The sequence below is a fragment of the Neomonachus schauinslandi genome, chromosome 4 (assembly GCF_002201575.2).
Source record: "Neomonachus schauinslandi chromosome 4, ASM220157v2, whole genome shotgun sequence".
Classification (NCBI taxonomy): Eukaryota; Metazoa; Chordata; class Mammalia; order Carnivora; family Phocidae; genus Neomonachus; species Neomonachus schauinslandi.
In genome coordinates, this window is record NC_058406.1 from 9,523,946 (window position 1) to 9,545,614 (window position 21,669).

General features: G+C 47.4%; 1 protein-coding gene across 1 annotated transcript in view; it reads left to right on the forward strand.

Moving 5' to 3' along the window:
* The first annotated feature begins 314 nt into the window (after positions 1–314).
* The window catches only part of PRDM2 (PR/SET domain 2), a 45,003-nt gene continuing 23,648 nt past the window's right edge, over positions 315–21,669 (forward strand). The window contains 3 exon segments of the mRNA XM_021684048.2: positions 315–425; positions 5,888–5,982; positions 5,984–10,275. Coding sequence (XP_021539723.1) covers positions 407–425; positions 5,888–5,982; positions 5,984–10,275 — 4,406 coding nt within the window. The 5' untranslated portion in view covers positions 315–406.

Consider the following 21,669-nt stretch of genomic DNA (forward strand, 5'->3'; position numbering starts at 1 on the left):
CTTGTGTGGTATTGAAACTCGGTGTTAGTTGTCTCTCTCATTTTCCTCTGACATCAGTATTTTTAACTTTTCTAGAATAGATGAGCTGTTAGTTCGATAGGGGAACTAATGCCCAAGAATACAGGGTTTATCGGTTTCTTTTTTTTCTCTAACATGACTTAAAAGTATTCTTATTCATTGTCTGTTCCTTTCTTAACTGATAGGATAATTGCCTAGAAATCTACAGTTTGCTGTCATTGGATTAGTAATTGTCTTTTTCAAGAATTCAGGGTAATAGTGAGTGAGTAAGTAAATAAATACATGTTGTGTTTTAGGGAAGAAAAAATCCCAGGAAAGTAAAAACAAAGCAAACAAAACCGAAGACCTACAGCTGAAGACTAGTGAGCCAGATTCTGCTTCTGCAAATATGAGAGATTCTGCGGAAGGTAAGCTTGGAAGTTGGACTTGTATGATTTGGGTATGTATCACCAGTTACTGTAAATCTCCTTGGGATGCCCTTTTGAGGCTTCACCCAAAAACTGGAAAGGGTTAACAGCAAATGGCTACCTGAATTTAATGCGGTGAACTGAGCCTTCCATATCTCACCTCCCCTTAAAAATATTATTAAAGACGTTCTTTGTTAAAAACGGAACTATTCCCTGGTTAAAATGAAATCAAACATACTATGTGATTATATTTATAAATACTTTATAAAGTTTAGAACCATCAAAGCAAATCTCTGGTGATAGAAGTCAGACTGGCAGGGACTTGAGAAGGCTTCTCGGACACTGGCAGTAGTCCATCACTGAGCAGTGGGGGGGGGGGTACAGCAGTGTATTTACTCTGTAAATGTTTTATCTAGCTATATACTTATGATTTATATACTTAACATTGTTATGTTTTGCACTTCAGTTAAAAATTTACTTGAAACATCAAACACCTATGATTTTATATACCAGCATGAAAAGTGTGCAGAGTGAAGAGTTCTTTTTAAGATTTTATTTATTTGAGAGAGAGAGAGAGGGAGCACGAGCAGGGGCAGAGGGAGAAGCAGACTCCCCGCTGAGCAGGGAACCCACCGTGGGGCCGGGTCTTAGAACCCTGGGATCGTGCCCCTTGTATTTTGTTAGAAATTAAATTTCTATTTTATTTCCTCGTGTTTCTCCACTCCACATTTTCTTCTTCATCATCCCTTCTAAGGCTTGATATTCTAGGCCCTCCATGATATGAGAATTCAGAGAGAGGCATGGATTGAAAGTTCATCAGAAAGGCAGATTGCTTTGTGCTCCTTGTAGTTGAACGACCATATTGAGACCATTGATAATAGAAACGAGGGAGGCGTGTATTAATTCGTTATGTGGCAAATATATGCAGAGACTGGAGCTTTCTAAGAATTGTTTGTAGTGGCCTAAACAGGCAGATTTCAAAATATAGGCTTGTGACTCTTTCAAGAAACATTTGTAGAGGAAAAAAAAACCCAACAGAATATTTTGGATGCCTTTTATAAAGGGCGAAAGATTGATGTGATCTGAAGAGAAACCCCAGAGTATTTGGATGCCTTTTATAAACCACTTTATTAGCACTGTTTGCAGTGATGACATTCATAAAGGATTATAATTTCCTGTGGCATTTTGGGAATCAAGAATGGACAGGTTGATTTCCTAGAGCCTTATAAAACTAAGTTCTGTGTGCTGATACCAGATTTGCTGATTAAGACTTCTGTTTGAACAACAGCACAAATACTCAAGAACCTCAGTGCCTTTAGTGGCAGAATTAAAGAAGAAAATCTAACAGCCCTGTCTCTCCCCTTCAGTAATTGAAGTCAGGTTATTTATTCCTGATACAACATTAGGTCCTAGGAAGAAAAGTACCTAATATTTATCTGTTTGTGAAGTAGCTGATCAAAGTGTGATTGGTTCCTTACAGGCTAGTTGTCAGCTTTTCCTGAGTGTTCGGCATTGTCCTCAGCAAGTGGTCTGTGTCCTGAGCAAAACAGTCCAGACTCTTCCTTGTGTTCCCCAAACCTTCCTTTATTTTTAAAACTCAACAGACCTCATCGAGTGTGTGGATACACGTTGGTGTGGACCTTACTGGTTAATTAATAGAGCTTTGAGTGTTTTGTTCCCTATTACTTTGGACAGTTTTAAGTCTGGGATTGTTTACCAATCACAGGGAAAGAAAAATTTTTTTTCCCCCCACAGTAACAGAAGCCACAGATTTTGGCTAAAAATAGACTCTAAAATTTCTAAGGCTTAGAGGTGTTCTTTTCATTTTCTGTTGTCTCATTTTGACTTTTTTAGCAAGCTGGGTCTTTGTTGAAAATGTATTTGGAAAGGGAGTGAGCTTCTACCACCATCAAATGACTGGTGTCCCAGTCTGTGGAGAACTCGTGGGATTAATGAAGTTTGTCTTAGGGGAGAGAAGGCTGGTCTGTTGGGGGAGAGGTAGTGGACAGACAGGTAAAAGTAAGGCCAGAAGGCTGGGACTGAGCAGGTGAGCTTTCCACGAATACCTGGTGTTTGCAGAGCTGGGAATGGTTGGCCTTTTTAGCCCGTCCTCCCCACATCCAGGTGGTCCCTGGGTCTTTTGACGGGTCTCTTCTCTTGACAGTCTGGCCACTCTTTTTTGTGTCCATTGCTTCCTTCCATTTCCATCTCTTAGTGTGGGCCCCACCCTCTCCCTTCTAATACCCCAGCCTTAGAATTCCTGCCTTCAGGATTGTCCTCCTCCCAATCCCGTAAGCCACATTGCAGCCAAATCTCCCAAACGGCACTCTCCTGCTTTAAAATACCTTAATGGAGCCCCACTGCCTCCAGGTAAGTCCAGACTAATTTCTAGTGTGATACATGTTTTGATTCCTCCTGCTTGCTTTTTCCTTTTCTGTCCTTGACCTTCAGGTTCAGTCTGCTCAGTCCTTCCTTCCCTGATGAACAAAGTCATTATTAGGTGTTTCTCCTGCATTCTTCCGTAGCAACCCGTACTTCCCCAAAGCATGGTCATTAATTCAGGACAGTCTTGTTGCTGCTTTCTGGTATGTGGCCCCCATTAAAGTGAAGCTCTGCCAGGATAAGGGTCTTGACTGTCCTGTTCACGTAGTACTGCCATATAGTAAATATTGGCCCAGTGAATGAAGAGCCAGAAGTCCGAGGAGCTCTGCTTCCTTTACAGAGCCTTTCTGAATGCAGGTTTCATTTTCTTAAAAGGGGCCTAATTCAGCAGGGACTCAGGTGGTACTGTAGAGAAAGCAGCGCCATGGACCATCCCTGTGAGCACTAAATGGGCTTGTGATAGTGCCTGTCTTAGAGCAAGGGTGCTGTCCCTGTGATTCTTTCCAGCCGCTTCTCCACTTCTCTGCTTTCCTTGATAGCGTCACTCTAGCCTCCCTGTCTCCCTGCTCTGTCCGTTTTCTTAGGAACTCCATTAGGCATTTGTCCCCACTGCTCTGCTAGAACTGTTGTCACCACCACCACACCTCCACCTTGATAAATTGGATGTTTAGCCCTCTGTCCTCTTAGCCAACCCATTCATAGTTCCGGACACAGCTGATCGCTCCCTCCTTTTGAAACTTTCTTTACTCTTCTTGGCTCTCCAGATAACCTCACTGGCCATTCTTCTGACCTGTAAGTCCTGGAGTCATCTGGGGGACCGTCTTCCCGCCTCTTTTCTGTCTGCATTCATTCTCCAGGTGGCTTCTTGCAGTCCTGTGCTCCAAATACCACTTCCGGTTTGAGGACTTGTAGAGTCTGGGCTCAGCCTCTTTGTTGAACTTGAGTCCTGTAAAACAAATGACTTAATATCTTTACTCAGGTGTGTGTGTGTCCCAAAGTAACTCTTGATTTCCCCTCAACACACACACTCACCGGCGGGGGGCCGGGGGCGGGGGGTGCTCAGACCTACTTTTCCCTCAGTCTTTCAGTAAATAGTATTACTACAGTTGCTGTGGAATCCTCCTTGACTCCTCCCTCTCTCCCTCTCTCTCCTGCCCACCACAGCCAGTCAGCAATCTTGTCAGCCTTTTATCTTCAAAATACATCCAGTGTCTGACCACTTACCAGCACCTCTCCCTGCCTCCATCCTTGTCCACCTAGAGTTTTCCTTTTGTCAGTCCCTCCCCACCCCAGCCTTTCTGACTTCTTGCTGTTTTTTTGAACACCTCTAACATGTTGACTCAGCTCATGCATCTGCTGTTTCCTCTGTCTGGTGGGCTTCCCTCCCCCAGATACTTGTATGACTCATTTTCTTTAGGCCTCTGCACCACTGTCATCTTACTAGTGAGCCCCTTCCTGACACCTGTCTGCCATCTACCTCAGGTTGGGCTCAGGTGGGTTTCTTCTGGGTATAGAGACTCAGAAGTCACTTCAGGTCTTTATTTCCTTCTTCAGATGCTCCTGAGTTCTTTTTTCTTTTTATTAAGTTTTTATTTTAATTCCAGTACAGTTGATAAACAGAGTTATATTGGTTTCCGGTGTACAATGTAGTGATTCAGTAGTTCTGTACGTTACTCTGCTCATGATGGTAAGTGTACTCTTAATCCCCATCACCTGTTTCACCCATCCCCCCACCTCTGGTAACCACCAGTTTGTTCTCTGTAGTTAAGAGTCTGTTTCTTGGTTTGTCTTTTTTTCTCTTTTTTCCCCTTTGCTCATTTGTTTCGTTTCTTAAGCCCCACACGTGAGTGAGATCATACGGTGTTTGTCTTTCTCTGACTGACTGACTTTGCTTAGCATTATACTCTAGCTCCATCCATGTTGTTGTTGCAAATGGTAAGATTTCATTCTTTTTTATGGCCGAATAATATTCTTGTGTGTGTGTGTGTGTGTGTGTGTTTATATACCACATATTCTTTATCCATTCAACTATCGATGGACGCTTGGGCTGCTTCCAGAGTTTAGCTGTTGTAAATAATGCTGCAGTAAGCATAGGGGTGCATGTATCCTTTTGAATTAGTGTTTTTGTATTTTTTTTTGGGTAAATACCCAGTAGTGCGATTACTGGATCTTACGGTAGTTCTATTTTTGATTTTTTTTTGAGGCACCAGTTTGCATTCCCACCAACAGTGCATGAGGGTTTGAGGGTTCCTTTTTCTCCACAGCTCCTGAGTTCTTAATAATTTGATTAGGCTTGGAAAATGTCCTAGCTTCTAAATACATAGTTTTGGTCAGGAAGGAGGGAAAGAATCATTCTATTCAAGACAGCCTACGAAGAACCTAACCTGGTAATGTGACTAACAGTTTTCTAGTTTCAGTTTAGAATCATGAGGAATAGAATTCACAACAAGACTCCTGATATATCCAGTATTACTGGATACTGGATCCGAATCCAGTCCCGAATCCAGTATTGTGTCAATATCCAACACAGGTTTTTTTTTTTTAAGGTTTTGTTTATTTATTTGAGAGAGAGAATGCAAGAGAGAGAGAACAAGCATGGGGAGGGGCAGAGGGAGAGGGACAAGCAGGGAGCCCAGTGTGGGGCTCGATCCTAGAACCCTGGGATCCTGACCTGAGCCTAAGGCAGATGCTTAACTGACTGAGCCACCCGGGCGCCCCTCCAGCACAGTTTTAAGTGCTACAGTTTCTGTCAACACAATTGTATTTATATGTGTGTGACTGAACACAGAAGAGATTCGAAGGTCCATGTGGCCACACTTTGTTCACGTACGTATCCTCATCGCGTGGTGTATGGCCTGGTGTGTAGCAGGCGCTCTGTAAATATTTGTTGAATAAGTGAACAAAATGGATTCCTATTCAATATAGTTTCATAAATGGGAAGGTAGAACTTTTTATTGCTGGTCACACTCTCCCACATGTATCTTCGGTGATAAGAGAAATGGCTTGCATAGTAAGAATTGATCATAAAGTGGCTAGATTTTGTCCTCAAGCCTGTGCTTCTGCTTCCCTGTGTTTTCTAGGTCCCAAAGAAGAGGACGAGAAGGCGTCAGCCTCTGCAGTGGAGCAGACAGCCATTCTTCAGGAGGCGGTCAGTCAGGATGTGCCTCCAGAGCTCGTCGTCCCCCCCCGCTGCCTGTGAGCCCCGCACGGAACCAGACGAGAGGCCAGCAGCCACGAACTGTGAGGTGAATGATGTGGAGGAAGAGGAGGAAGAGGACGAGCTGGAGGAAGAGGACGAGCTGGAGGAAGATGGGGAGGAAGAAGCTGACATGCCAAATGAAAGTTCTGTGAAAGAGCCAGAAATACGATGTGATGAGAAGCCGGAAGATTTACTAGAAGAACCAAAACATGTGTCAAAAGAAACGCTTGTAGGCTCTCCGGAGGTTCCACCTGTTTCCAGAACTCCCAGAATGAAAGAAGAGGCCAATGGCGACATCTTTGAGACGTTTCTGTTCCCGTGTCAGCACTGTGAGAGGAAGTTCACGACCAAGCAGGGGCTCGAGCGCCACACGCACATCCACATGTCCACAGTCAATCACGCTTTCAAGTGCAAGTACTGCGGGAAGGCGTTCGGCACGCAGATCAACAGGAGGCGGCACGAGCGGCGCCACGAGGCGGGGCTGAAGCGCAAGCCTGGGCCCGCGCTGCAGCCGCCCGTCGACCCGGCAGACGGCAGAGCCCCCGGAGACCGCGCCGCCGCCGCGCATGGCTCACCGCCCTCCGGCCTCGGGCAGGACTCTCTGCTCTCGCATTCAGACAAGGCCCCCCTGGAAGCGGTCAGTTCTTCTGTTGTAGAGGAGAACGGGGACGTTAAAGAGCTGCATCCGTGCAAGTACTGTAAGAAGGTGTTTGGAACGCATACGAATATGAGACGGCATCAGCGTAGAGTGCACGAGCGCCATCTGCTCCCCAAGGGCGTGCGGCGGAAAGGGGTCCTCCTGGAGGAGCCACGCCCGCCCGCGGAGCAGGCCCCGCCCGCCCAGAGTGTCTACGTGCCCAGCACGGAGCCAGAGGAGGACGGGGAGGCAGAGGACGTGTACATCATGGATATCTCCAGCAACATCTCGGAAAACCTAAAGTTCTACATTGATGGCAAAATTCAGACCAGCAGCAGCACGAGTAACTGTGACGTCATCGAGATGGAGTCCAGCTCGGCCGACTTGTATGGGATCAATTGTCTGCTTACTCCAGTTACGGTGGAGATCACCCAAAATGTAAAGACCACGCAGGCCGCCATAGCAGATGATCTTCCTAAAGAGCCTTCCAGCGGCACGAACAGCGAGTCCAAGAAACGGAGAACCGCGAGTCCTCTGGCGCTACCTAAAATCAAAGCGGAGACGGAGCCTGAGCCCTCGGTGCCCTCGTGTTCCTTACTGCCTCTCAGCATATCCACGTCAGAGGCAGTGTCTTTCCACAAAGAAAAAAGTGTGTACTTGTCCTCGAAGCTCAAACAACTCCTTCAGACCCAGGACAAGCTAACTCCTCCTGCGGGCATTTCAGCGACCGAAATACCGAAGTTAGGGCCCGTTTGTGTGTCCGCTCCCGCGTCCATGCTCCCCGTGACCTCAAGTCGGTTTAAGCGGCGGACCAGTTCTCCTCCCAGTTCCCCACAACACAGTCCTGCCCTTCGAGACTTTGGAAAGCAAAGCGAAGGCAAAGCAGCGTGGACTGATGGAGTTCTAGGTTCCAAAAAGCCCAAATTAGAAAGTCACAGCAACTCACCTGCGTGGAGTTTATCTGGGAGAGAGGAGAGAGAAGCCGTGAGCCCGCCATGCTTTGACGAATATAAAGTATCTAAGGAGTGGGCAGCCAGTTCTACTTTTAGCAATGTGTGCAACCAGCAGCCACTGGATTTATCCAGCGGTGTCAAACAGAAGGCTGAGGGCACAGGCAAGACTCCGGTCCAGTGGGAATCTGTATTAGATCTCAGTGTGCATAAGAAGCCTTGTAGTGACTCTGAAGGCAAGGAGTTCAAAGAAAACCATCTGGTGCAGCCAGCCTGCAGTGCTGTAAAGAAAAAGAAACCAACTACCTGCATGCTGCAGAAGGTTCTTCTCAATGAGTACAATGGCCTCGACTTACCTGTAGAGAGCACTGCAGATGTGACCCGGAGCCCGAGTCCTTGTCAGTCCCTGGACCCCCAGCCAGACGCTGGCCTTGGCCCAGACTCCAGTTCATCGGCCCCTGTGGCTGAGTCCCCACCCGATGTCTCTCCTTCCTCGCCTGCCCTACAGACCTCTTCCCTTTCTTCTGGGCAGTTGCCTCCTCTCTTGATCCCAACACACCCCTCTTCTCCCCCAGCCTGTCCTCCCGTGTTGACTGTTGCCACACCACCGCCTCCACTCCTTCCTACTGTCCCTCTTCCAGTCCCCTCTTCCGAGGCATCTCCCTGTCTGTGTCCCTCTCCGCTCTCGAATGCCACCGTGCAGTCCCCGCTTCCCATTCTCTCCCCTACGGTGTCTCCGTCACCGTCTCCCATCCCTTCCGTGGAGCCGCTCACGTCTGCTGCTTCGCCCGGACCCCCGACCCTTTCCTCGTCTTCTTCCTCGTCTTCTTCCTCGTCTTCTTCCTTCTCCTCTCCGTCTTCCTCCTCTTCCCCTTCGCCGCCACCGCTCTCAGCAGTCTCCTCTGTTGTTTCCTCTGGGGATAATCTGGAAGCTTCTCTGCCCATGATAACTTTCAAGCAGGAGGAACTAGAGAATGATGATCTGAAACCCAGGGAAGAACTCCAGTCTGCAGTTGAACAGGAGATTGTTCAGGAAACATTCAACAAAAACTTTGTCTGCAATGTCTGTGAATCACCTTTTCTTTCCATTAAAGATCTAACCAAACATTTATCTGTCCATGCTGAAGAATGGCCCTTCAAATGTGAATTTTGTGTGCAGCTCTTTAAGGCTAAAACTGATCTGTCAGAACATCGCTTTTTGCTTCATGGAGTTGGGAATATCTTTGTGTGTTCAGTTTGTAAAAAGGAATTTGCTTTCTTGTGCAATTTGCAGCAGCACCAGCGAGATCTCCACCCAGACAAGGTGTGCACCCACCATGAGTTTGAAAGTGGCACGCTGAGGCCCCAGAACTTCACCGATCCCAGCAAGGCCCATAGAGAGCATATGCAGAGTTTGCCAGAAGATCCTTTAGAAGCGTCGAAAGAAGAAGAAGAGCTAAATGATTCCTCCGAAGAGCTTTACACAACCATAAAAATAATGGCTTCTGGCATAAAGACGAAAGACCCAGATGTCCGACTGGGCCTCAATCAGCATTACCCGAGCTTTAAACCGCCCCCATTTCAGTACCATCACCGAAACCCCATGGGCATCGGCGTGACGGCCACAAATTTCACGACACACAATATCCCACAGACGTTCACCACTGCCATTCGCTGCACAAAGTGCGGGAAGGGTGTTGACAACATGCCGGAGTTACACAAACACATCCTGGCGTGTGCTTCTGCCAGTGACAAGAAGAGGTATACCCCTAAGAAAAACCCAGTCCCCTTGAAACAGACTGTACAGCCCAAAAACGGTGTGGTGGTTCTAGAGAACTCCGGGAAGAACGCCTTCAGACGGATGGGACAGCCCAAAAGACTGAACTTTAGCGTCGAGCTCAGCAAGATGTCCTCGAACAAGCTCAAACTAAACGCGCTGAAGAAAAAAAACCAGCTTGTCCAGAAAGCAATCCTTCAGAAGAACAAATCTGCGAAGCAGAAGGCCGACTTGAACGCCGCCTGTGAGCCGGCCTCACACGTCTGCCCGCACTGCCGCAGGGAGTTCACGTATGTCGGGAGCCTCAACAAGCACGCCGCCTTCAGCTGTCCCAAAAAGCCGCGCTCTCCTGCCAGAAAAAACGTTGCCCACTCCTCCAAGAAAGGCGGGCACGCTTCCCCTGCAGGGAGCGACAAAAACAGCAGCGGCCACCGGCGGCGCACGGCGGACGCGGAGATCAAGATGCAAAGCATGCAGGCTCCTCTGGGCAAGACCAGAGCGCGCAGCTCGGGCCCCGCTCCCGTGCCGCTGCCCTCCTCGTCCTTCAGGTCCAAGCAGAATGTCAAATTCGCGGCTTCGGTCAAGGCCAAAAAGCCAAGCTCCTCCTTAAGGAACTCGAGCCCAATGAGAATGGCGAGAATAACTCACGTCGAGGGGAAAAAGCCCAAAGCGGTGGCCAAGAACCATTCTGCCCAGCTCGCCAGCAAGACGCCCCGGGGCCTGCACGTGCGGGTGCAGAAGAACAAGGCCGTCCTGCAGAGCAAAGCCGCTTTGGCCAGTAAGAAAAGAACAGACCGGTTCAATGTAAAGTCTCGAGAACGGAGCGGGGGGCCGGTCACCCGAAGCCTCCAGCTGGCGGCCGCTGCCGACCCGGGGGACGGCAGGAGGGAGGACAGCGGTGGCAAGCAGGAGCTGAAGGACTTCAGGTAAGCCGAGTCTTCCAGGGCCAGAGGAAGTCCGAGCTGACGAGCGCGGGGGGGAAAGACGGTTGGAAGAACACCATATTCTTGCCCAATGGCTATTTTTTCCTTTTTTCCTGTAGAATTTTGACATAAGCATTTAAAGGAAGTAGCTGTTGGTTCAGTTGGAGGCACGAAGAAGGGTCACGGCTTTGGCTGCCTCAGACCTGAATTCCCAGCTTTTGTGTCAGACCTAGGACTCACCGAGTGGTACCGTTTCTTTATTAGGGCCGGTTGTGAATTGAATTTAAAACCATGAAAGAGCTCCCAAAAGTACCCTATTATGAAAAGATGAAATTCTCTCACACTTCCTTCATATCTTGGGTAATATCTCAGTGTCACTTTGTATTATTTCCGTATCATAGATCATTGCTCATGGTTATGGTTGGATCACCGAAGTTCGTTGAAACCACATTGCAATCTTGTTTAATATTTCTGTGACTAGAGCATAGTTATAGTAATTGAGCATGCTTTTATTATTCATGCTTTCTTGTATTGTGTTGTAATTGGAAAAAATTGCCTCACTGGTTAAAACAAACACCCAACACCGGACTCTCTTTTGAGATGCCTTATTCCACACACACACCCCCCCCCCCCCCTCCCCCAACCAACCCACTCCTGTCTCCAGACATAGGATAAGAAACAGGCCAGATTCTGAAGAAAGGAGAGGAGGGAGCGCTGAGAGCCTTGCAGTGGGGGCAGAGTCTGGCAGGTCCCTCGGACAGGTGTGGCAGCCCAGGGCAGGTCGGCCCCATGTGTCAGCAGCGCCTTTGTTCCCCCAGTAATGGCGGAAGACTTCATCTTAGGTTGGAGGTGATTTCACTGTTTTATTCTGTGTCCTCCCTGTATTAAGAACTGTTCTCAGTGACACATTAAAAACACAGGGCAATAGTTCAATATGTCATACTGACTTTTCAGATTTTCCAAGTTAACTCAAGTAACCCGAATTGACGTTGCGTTCTCGGAATCCCTGTTGCCTGGATAATGCCTCCAGGTGAATCCTGTGTGAAATAGTCAACATCAGATAGAATTTCTGCAAAATATTTTAAAATCTTGTCCTTTCAGAGTGATGAGCTGCTCGGCTCTAGGCTTTCTTGGCTGTAACTTTCAGTGTCTGAAAACTCTTTGGTGTTTCAGGCAAACCATTAGAATGAGTTCTGGGGAGTGACTGCCATTTTGGAGAGGTCACGAGGACTCAGGTGCTGTTATCACTGCACAGTTGATGAGTGGAGTTCTTGGTGCTGGTGTGCCTTAAGTCGTGGCTAAAGAAAGATGTAGAGAAGGGTCATTGGCCAAGGCTGATTGGAATGATTTACCGTAGGAACGAAGGGTCACATTTTTAAGAAGCGACTTTCGTGAGTGAACTAAATAATCCGTCACGGTAGTTCCAATTCAGCATCTGGTCTCTGGCCATGGCATATGCATTAATATAGCGTCTTGGAGCTTAGCCCTGGTGAAAATGCACACCTATGTATCAGCTGTTCAAGCTGCCTGCCTGTGGCAGTTTAACTGTGTACCTGTTTGTACCCCGTCTGTGTTCTGGAAGTTCCACAACAACAGGATGTTCTTGAACCGTGTCCTTTTCAAGGTTAAAGAACCAGAAAATGCCATTATTTTCACTGACTGTACTAAAAAACATCTCCCGGGTGGTTGATGCTTTAGAATGTACGGTGTGCATCCCTTTTTGTCTGCAGTGTTACCTGAAAGAATCACTCATTTTGTACTGGATCCCATTTATACGATTCAAGGGTGAGGTTATGAAAAATTAAAGTACTATAAAGATAAACTCTCTTGAGTAACTATACGTGTATGAAGTTCATTCACTTGGCCTCTTACTCATCCAGTGCTTTTTGACGAACCCTGAAAACTGCAAAGGACCAAAGTGCCTAATAAAATTGTGTCTCTCTTCTTTGCTCCAGTTAATCTTAATTATTTTGCTTTATTTGATAGTTAACAGAGGGTTCCATTGCTGGAATGCATTTGGCCTAAAAGCAAACACTGAAGAGTCTGATAAGAAAACATTGCCATTGTTTCTAACGGGCAGATGGCGGCAGCAGGCGTCCCCTCCCCGGTGGCAGGAGTCTCTGGCACTGTGTACTGTGGGCACAGCTGAATGAAGGACGTGGGTCCTACACTTGGTGGGGGGGGCGCTGCTTAGAGGTGACCACAAATTCGTGAACTATTTTTGGCAAGTGAAAAAAAACAACACGTTCCGTAGGACATCATAGTTTAATTATCTGGACAGAAGAGTGGGCATTTCTTCCAAGAGTTTGGTGTGGTCTTCTTAGCACCTTGTCGTGCATTTGCTATAAAACTGGGATTCTAAGCTCTGGCCTCCGGAAGGTGGGTGGGGGGGGTGGTCATCACTGTCCAGCCCAGGGCTCTTAGAAAGCCGGCCTCATCCTCCCTCCATGTTGGGTGTGTTACACTGGAAAGGAATTGTTTTAGGTGTAGTCTTCATCCCTTCTCAGTATATTTCTGCTTGTAAATTTTATTCGGGGCTGATTTCATGGCGCATGTTTAGGAGGAGTTGCTTTGCCTTTGTTTTTTCAGTGATTTTGCTTTACTTAGCCCATTGCGTATTCACGGACTTACACCGAACTGGCCGCACATCCTTTTCCTGTGTGTCTCAGCCTGACAGACTGTGATTCAGAGCTAGTCCCCAGCACTCAGACATTTTAACATTTGAATGCCAGTTGAGGATTCCACAGTTTCTCAAGCCATGTGAATGAAGTCGGAGTTTCCCATTGAATGCTGAGGGCTCAGCAGAATTTGCCAGTTGGTCATTTCCTGGAGCACAAGACATTGTGCCAGTCGGGGTGTAAAAAAGACCCGTGTTCCAAATCCTCCTCTTAGGACAGGGCAGCAGAGGACACCGGGCATACCGCCCATCTTTAGATTGTCCCGGGACAGCTGTCAACCCAGTGGACCCTACCCTTTGTTGGGCTCACCTCACACGGTCAGTGGCCAGAGCCCACCTGCATGTTGTGGGACTGGAGTTAGATCTCTTGCTGAGGGCTCATTTCCACCTGTTGTAAGAGGGAGGAAAGACCAGGAAAGAGATAGCCGTCTTTGGTCTTTGTAAATTTCGAGGTGTTCTTACATTCTTTAATGCTTCTTTTAGAGCAGCTTAACAAAATACTGTGTTCCCGTTAAACACTTAAAGATGGAGCCACATGAGATATACCGGACCATGTTTTCCTGTTGGCCACCGTGATGCTAAGTTTTCACATACCTGTCTCTGCCACAGACCACTCCAAAGAGACCTGCTCGTGGTCCTTCCCAGCCTCTCTCGAGTAGGATACCCAAGTTCCTGTGCACCTTCAGAGTCCTTCTGTTGTTGTTCATAACGACATTTGTTGAACAGTCTACGTACCGTTCCGTTAACACAGTCAGGTCATGTCAGGTGATGTTGCCATTCATCTTCAGTTTCCTTGTTTTCTAGGAGCTTCCTGTATGTAGAAAAGCCCCCCAGACAAAGCAAACCTTAATTGACTAAATAAAGATATTGCATGCTCAACTTAGGATAAGCACTACGGCCAAGGATACGAGATCTACCACGCTTGCAAGACCAGCTGAAGCTGACTCAAAAATCCTCACACACAACTGACTGTCGGCAGGCTTCTTGCTGCCCCGGTTAGGGTCGGGTCTCTGTTGCTTTGCCAGAGCCCAGCACGTGCACTGGGCTCCCAGACAATCGGGGTACAAGGAGGAGGGCATGTCGCCACGACGCTGGGGGCTCAGATCTGAGCGCAGCCCTGGGTCTTGGCACACAGGAGAGAAAGGAATGATTGGAACTTAACCTTGCAGAGCAAGTTCTGGTTTATGAGTAGTACTCTGTAGATTTCAGGGACAACAAATTCTGATGCACTCATTCTAAAATGCTTTGGTCACACACCAGCTCTTGATGCCTTTCTTTTAAATGAGTTATATACAGAGAGGCATTTAGCTTCTCTCAGCTTGTTTGTTCTTTTTCTGTTTTGTTTTTTTAATATATATCACAAGCAGATTGCCAGCATAATGGAGAGGAAACCGGATTGGATATGGATTTTTTTTTTTTTTATGCTTCTTCCAGTGTCATGTTCATATATCCAGATGGACATTATCCTCTCAGATGATTATCTGGCACTAATTTATAACTATGATATTATTGGAGACTATGTAGCAATATATATGCAGCCAGGATGCACCCCAGGCCTCTACAGATGTATGTCTACATGTAAGTATAAATGAATTTACATGCCAGGTTTTACACTTCCGTCTCTAAAAGAGAGCAAAAAATCCACAAATTGGCCTCATCCTGAGTGGATGTGTAAGTGTTGTTTCTCTGTGCGTTCTATGCCTTCCCCTTAATTGATGACTGAGTTGGTGGAAAATGGCTTTTATTCATGTTGTTTTTTGTTCTCAACTTTAAAAGTAATCTACCTCTGAAAATGTGTAGTTTGATGCTTGTTTGGTGAATTTGTGCCACTTTAACCCTTTCGCGACCATTCCCATTTTGTTACATTTCTGTTATGGGGACTTTTATGTTGAAATTTTGTACAAAGCATTTGTAGCAGTTTAAAAATAAAATATTTAAAATTATTTAAATTGTTTTGGACACTTCAATTGTATTATATGTGATTTACATTTTACATTTTTGTTGGAGTTGTTAATCTGGAGAGTGTTTTTGTATTGAAGTTTGCTGTTAGTTATTTTATTCTTTCTTGTTGGAGAGTGATATAAAAGACTATTCTAATGAAAACATTAAAATTTACAATTTGACATACAAAAGGGGTTGTCCGTTGATTTTAACCAATGTAGCTTTGAGAGAGAGAGAGAGCGAGAGAGGGAGGGGGGTTCATTACAGACAGGTGTGCCCTTTGCTCTTCTTCCCCTTCTGGTATGAAAGAAATCATCGGAGCTTGTCAGATGTCTAAGAAGTGTTTTTATGCTATTGCTAGCAAGCACTTAATAACTAGAGGGAATTCAAGTGATACGTTTTATATAATTGTAACCAATAAAAACACTTTCTAAACCTTTGTGAAAGGATTGCTTTTGTACATCCTGGGGAGCAGTGAGGGAGGAAGAGGAAGGGGCCGCGGGAGCGGTCGGGGGCCACCCTCGGTAGGAAGTGCGGCACGTAGAGTCCACCCAGACCTCTCTTCGCTCGTTCCTATTTGGCATTCACCGAATGTGGGTTACACTGCTTATATCCCAACGAGAGGGTACACATGCAATCGGGACAGTGGTGCTGAGAAGTACCTTGTGAACTTACTTTGCTAAGAGGGAAATAAAGAATTTCATGTGTGGGGTCTCGGCCTCCTCTGTGCTTGTTAACAGTTCACTTTGGGGTTCTTTCTTAAGAATTCCCGGAAGAATGAAACCAGTTGTAACATTTGTATTAAGCTTATATGGAATTGCTGTGTGTGTGTGTGTGTTTTAATTAAAAACGATTGAATACAAGCAGTTTCATAATGTCTTCCACTGCAGCACTTGCTGTTCTCGTACTTTCTTCCTCTCTCTGCGTGTTACTGCACCTGAGGGCACAGTGGTGAAGCTGAAGGTGTGATCAGCCTCCCTTGGCCAGATGGTCCGGTCCCGTCCCGTCTCTGGCTTATGGTCCTTATGGTACTCTGCTGTTATAGAAACCCAGGGGAGGAGGCAGGCGTGGAGGAGGTTGAGGGCTTGATGGAGCTTCAGAACGGCTTTCAGAATGCCTTGTTTTAAATGTTCTGCTCAACTCACCCAGTGCCCTGTTGACGAGTTGGGCCTTGTGCCTTGTGAGCTTGAGCACTGGGCTGGGAAGGAGAAGTGGGTTTCCATTGTGGCCCGGGTGCTCGCCATTCATCCATCCCTCCACGTGCCAGTGAACAAGCATCTGATGGGTGCCCTCTGTGTCCCTGCTGTGGGTGGCTTCACCTTGGGCAAGTTCTTTTACTTTCTGGATCTTCGTTCCCGGTCTGGTTAGCAGGGAATGCGCTAGATAGTCTCTGAGTTTTCCTTCCAGAAGGAGGTCTTTTTTACTGGGTTGGTTACTCACAGACTATCTCACTGGACTGAAGGGGCAGGGCCAGGTCTGGCTCCGTGGGACCCGGGTGCTGACAGCAGTGCCTGAGCGTGACAGGCACGTGGACATTGACTCAGTGGAAGAGTCCCCAAGAAGTCCAGTAACTCCGACCCCACCAGGAACAGGCTGCCCCCGGGCTGGTTGCTTTTCCTCTTCATGGAGTCAAACATTTTAAAAAATTCAAAAGGCTAGTAATTGAAGCCTTACGTTTCTGCTCTTTTAAAGCACCTTTCACTGTTTCTGATTACAAACCCTTCTCTGGGCTGGCTGTTTTAATCTGGTTGATTCAGGTGCTTCTAGCAAGATGTTGTACAGAATCACATGAATTTATCGTGCACCCACCATATTCCAGGGCTGTGTTCGGGAGCCTAGGTTACGTAAGTGGACCAAAATCCCGGCCCTTGTGGAACTTAACATTTGCTCGGTGGTCTCTCCTGTTTATACTTCCTCTTGAAAAAGTCGTCACTCTGTCACGGTTCTCCAAAAGCTGGGTGGTCAAGAAGATGCCTCTGGCTTCTTCTTTGAGGGTAGATTATCTAGAGGACTGCCATCTTTTAATACTTAGGTTAAAGTGACCATACTAAAAGGATAGCTCATTTCCTGCATTTGATACTTAGTTGGATTTTGATTTGCTATCAAACCTTCAAATGGATTGACTTATATCCATAAAAGAAGTGTAAATGGCACTTGACCTTGAAAGTGGATTACAGTGCAGGTGAGTGAGAGAAAGGCTGCCTTGGATACCAAGGCCACATTTAAAGACCCGGCTGATGGTTAGAGGAAGTGGTTTGCCATTTGTCACATTTTCGGAGACCCGGTGGCCTGTGGCCTCTTCCCTACCTGGTGGCACCAGCCCTGCTGCTCCCACGTGGGCATCTCATCTTTCAGTGACTGTCCTCCTAAAGCACCATTGAAGGGTGTATTCTAGAGCAGAGAGAGAGAGATCGAGTTGTCCTGAGAGACTGCAGGGCACCTGGCAGTGACTGGCATGCTGGTCGGGGGCAGGCAAGGCTGTCAGAAGACGAGCCACAGCCCTGCCCTCTCGTGCAGTGGCGCTCCGACAACCCAGAGAGGTACTAAGCTACCAGCTCCAAAGCCCTACAACCAGCCATTTAAATTAGATGGTGGGCGGGGCCTGGGTAGCCTGTAGTTTTAAGCCCCAGGTAATGCCCGTGCATGTTGCAGACTTCCTGAAGTGAGGTGGGAGAAATGACAACGAATATGTGTGGCTCTTCATTGCTCAAGCACTCGTGTGTTCCTTCTGTGTGCCCCATTTTTCTGAAGGCGGGAGCGAGAGGTGACCTGGGAGGTGGGGAGTGAGGGACTATTCTGAAGCCAGGCTTGAACCCTGGGCTGTAGAAAAGCATGTGTACTTTATGGAAAGAAGAGATGATAGGCCTTGAGGGGAAGAGGAAGGCTGTCCAGTTGTGCAGTTTCTTAGCCAGTATTCTAAGGTCACAGCCCCTGTTGGGTCCCTCTGTCCGGGTGCCTGGACCTTTTTCTGGGAGTTTGCCTACAAGATGCAGGACCTTTAAGTACACAGTGCCAGGAGATAAAAGATAATAGTAGGCGCAAGGTCCAGATTGATGGGCATGATGACCTCCATATTACTGTTAAAATTCTTTTTAGACAAAATGAAAGCAGTGTCAAAAAAAAAAAAAGATTGGAACAAAGCTTGCGGTTTGAGGAGGTGCGACAAAGGGGAAAATGTAAACTGCTCATTGACCCATCCTTTGGGGCCCTGTGGCCCAGTCTCCTGTTCGGGACCGCCCAGGCTTCCCTGCTGTATACCCCGCCCCCCCCCCCCCCCCCCCCGCGGTCCCGCTTCCAACCGCATGGTGCACTCCAGCTCTTCCTTCCGCCTCCCGCCCCTGGGCCGCTTCCTCTCCAAGTGGTTTTGGAAACTACCTAATAAGCCTCGTTAAGTTGGATACAGCTTTCTAGTGCTTTCTGTGTGTGAGGGACTGTGCTAAGCATCTTTCAGACTTGACTCTTGACAGTAACACCTTGAAGTTGGTACTGAGCGCAGATGGGGAAACAGATCCTGGCAGGGGGGTGATTTTGTTCAGAGGTCCTACCACTCTCAGCAAGTTGGGATTTGAGCTGCCTCCAAGCTACGCCATTCTGTTGATCATTTTTTATAGTTCTGTATATTTCTTAAAGCTTCATTTCCTCTGAATGTAGAATACAGGCCTTGATACCTTCTCTACTCAGGGCTTTTTGGCTTAGTGAACAAGTAGAATCATCACGGTGGGTTGCAAGTCTTCCTGGTGCAACCAGAGCGCAGATGATCAGGAGCTGCCCCTGAACCCCTGTGTCCAGCCTCGCTCTGGCCGTGGAATATGCCTCTGCCTGCCGTAGACCTTGCAGCTCTGACCGGCTTTATGGGTCAGTCTGCTTCGTCAAGGAAAATCTGCTTAATAGAAACCAAGCTCGTTGTAGTAATACCCTTTGATTTTGAAAGTGGTCCTAAGGATGGGGCCTGGGGGTCATCAGGAGTCCTCCTCAGATGTCACTTGAGAACCTTGCCCTGTCGGGCATTAGCCCAGAAGGATAGTTGATCCAGGCTTGCCTTCCCACCTCGGCCCGGTGCAGAGCAAAGGGTTACGTTTCTGCCGGTAGTTATTTTTGAACGATAGGATTAGAGCCTGGAGGGTATATGTAGGCTTTATTTACTTTCTGGATTAAGAATAAGAATTGGGGAAAACCGTCATGACTCTGCATTAAATTACTTGCAGTTGCAAAAATGATGTTCCGTTGTGAGCCACGAAGATGGTCTTGGAGATACTTTTATAAGAGAAAACTTGCTGAACTGTTGGGATAATAGCATTTGTACATGCTTCTGTCTTCTGCCTCACTTGGACCAGGTGGATTCCCTTTCAGCTGCCTCGTATAGGAAGTGACCCGAAATTGAGGCGATGTTCCAGAAAACGTAAAATATTTTTTTTTTTAAGATTTTATTTATTTATTAGCGAGCGAGAGAGAAACAGCATGAGAGAGGAGAGGGTCAGAGGGAGAAGCAGGCTCCCTGCTGAGCCGGGAGCCCGATGTGGGACTCGATTCCAGGACCCTGGGATCATGACCTGAGCCGAAGGCAGTCGCTTAACCAACTGAGCCACCCAGGCGCCCGAAAACGTAAAATATTTTATGGAAGAAGTTAGTGCCTAAATGTGCCTCCCCGTGTCCAGTTAGTCACCCACTGCAGGAAGCCAGGCAAAGCACCCGTCCGATGAGGGGGACATTTCACTGATGAGCGAAAGCTACGGATGGATTTTGAAGCACAGGTTTATGCCCTGAGTCAGAACACATTTAAGCGAGGCGTTTTTCCGTATCTGTATCCATCTGTGGTTGGACAGGCACCTGTGGTATGATCTGGAATTGTGCTTGGATAACTAGCAAGTCTTAGTGTGAAATCTAAATGTAAATTTTAAATAGGAATCATTAAAAAAAGACCCAGCATCTGTTGTACAGGTAAGTTAATAACCAAAGGGGATTTAGGCCTTAGGATACAGTTGTGGCGATTTTAATTTTTAATTTAAAAGTAAGAATTTCCGTTTAAGGTAATTGTGTTAGTTTTAGTATTTAATAATTGCCCAGAATATACTATTTTAATATTCTCTGTTGGAATGGAGTTATTTGAGACTCATACGGATTCGATTTTCCCTTGCAGTAACGTTCTCCTCTCACTTGCTTTTTTTTTTTTTTTAAGATTTTATTTATTTATTTGACAGAGAGAGACACAGTGAGAGAGGGAACACAAGCAGGGGGAGTGGGAGAGGGAGAAGCAGGCTTTCTGCTGAACAGGGAGCCCAATGTGGGGCTCGATCCCAGGACTCTGGGATCATGACCTGAGCCGAAGGCAGACGCTTAACGACTGAGCCACCCAGGCGCCCCTCACTTGCTTTTTATAATCACATCCGAACCTTGCCATCCCGGCTCGAGTTCAGGAACATTTTCAGATGGCTTGGCTTCTCTTTCCAAGCTATTATTGAACTTGCGAATTTAGGCACATTCTCCTGTAGAGTTTCAGTGGGTCAGCCATTCAGAAAACCTCTTTAATGGCCCGTGTGGGTCATGAAGGCGTTGGGCTGCAGGTCTGATGGACTCTGCCTGTGCCCCGGGCCCTGAGAGGGCCCTGGGGTGTAGCTGGCCACCTTTGGGGGGGAGCGGGGGGTGGGGGGGTGCTCTTGGCTGAGTCGGAGTGCGGGTCCGGGATGTTCTGAGTGCTTTGCAGGGCTTACCTGCCCTCAAGCTCTCCCACCACGTGAGGGAGATGGCATTCTCATGTCGACCAAATGTGAGGGGCATCGGCACCTGGATTATGTCCCAGAGCTGCAAGTGGAGCCCACAGACCGGCCATGTGATTCCAGTCTCTTCACCACAGTGACCCCACCGGCTTCATGTGCCCCTCGGTTTTACACAGCTGTGGTGTCTCCCAAATGACTGATGGTGATGTCATCGCCCCAAGGGGGGTTTGTTGCAGAGGTTGTATAATACAGTGGGAATAAACATTGACCTTGAGCCCTTGTGCGCTGGGTCTTATCCCTCCTGAGTACCACTTGTACCAGGTGGGCCTGCTGCTGGCTGAGCCTCTGCCGCCTTGCCTGCAGGTGGCTGTATCCCAGGAGGTGGGCTGTGTGCTTAGTGTAAGGATTCAGTAGCTGACAGCTCTGGTGGTGGTGGTGGTGGTTTCTCCCCGCCCCACGAAGGAGGCCAATAGCCTGGTAGCCATCCTGGGTGGAAGGGGCGGGACTTGTGTGATGATGATCCTTGTGGAACTTTTGGAGAGGCTTCTGAAGAAACTGCTTGTGCTTTTATTTTATTTGATGGATTTATTTATTTAAAAATTTACTTATTTGAGGGGGGGTGGGGAGGGTACGGAGGGGCACAGGGAGAGGGAGAGAGAGATTCTTAAGCAGGCTCCACACGCTCAGCACCGAGCCCAACGTGGGGATCAATCTCAGGACCCTGAGATCACAACCTGAGCTGAAACCAAGTCGGACACTTAACTGACTGAGCCACTCAGGCAACACCTCCCCCACACTTACTTTCTTTTTTTTTTTTTTTTTTTTAAGATTTATATATTTGAGACTGAGAGCTGCTCATGCTTTTAAAGGCTGGGGGAGAAAAGGATTCCTTTATGGCAGCTGACAAACATCAGTCCTATTAGTTTCCCAGAACAGATGGTTACTACCTTTGATGAGATTAGAACTTTTGTCAGAATTTTAGAAACTGGGCGGGCTCGGCTCCTTCCCTCCATCGGGGTGCACCCTGGCCTCTCGAGAGCCCCTCATGGGAGCAGTGTGGGCCCA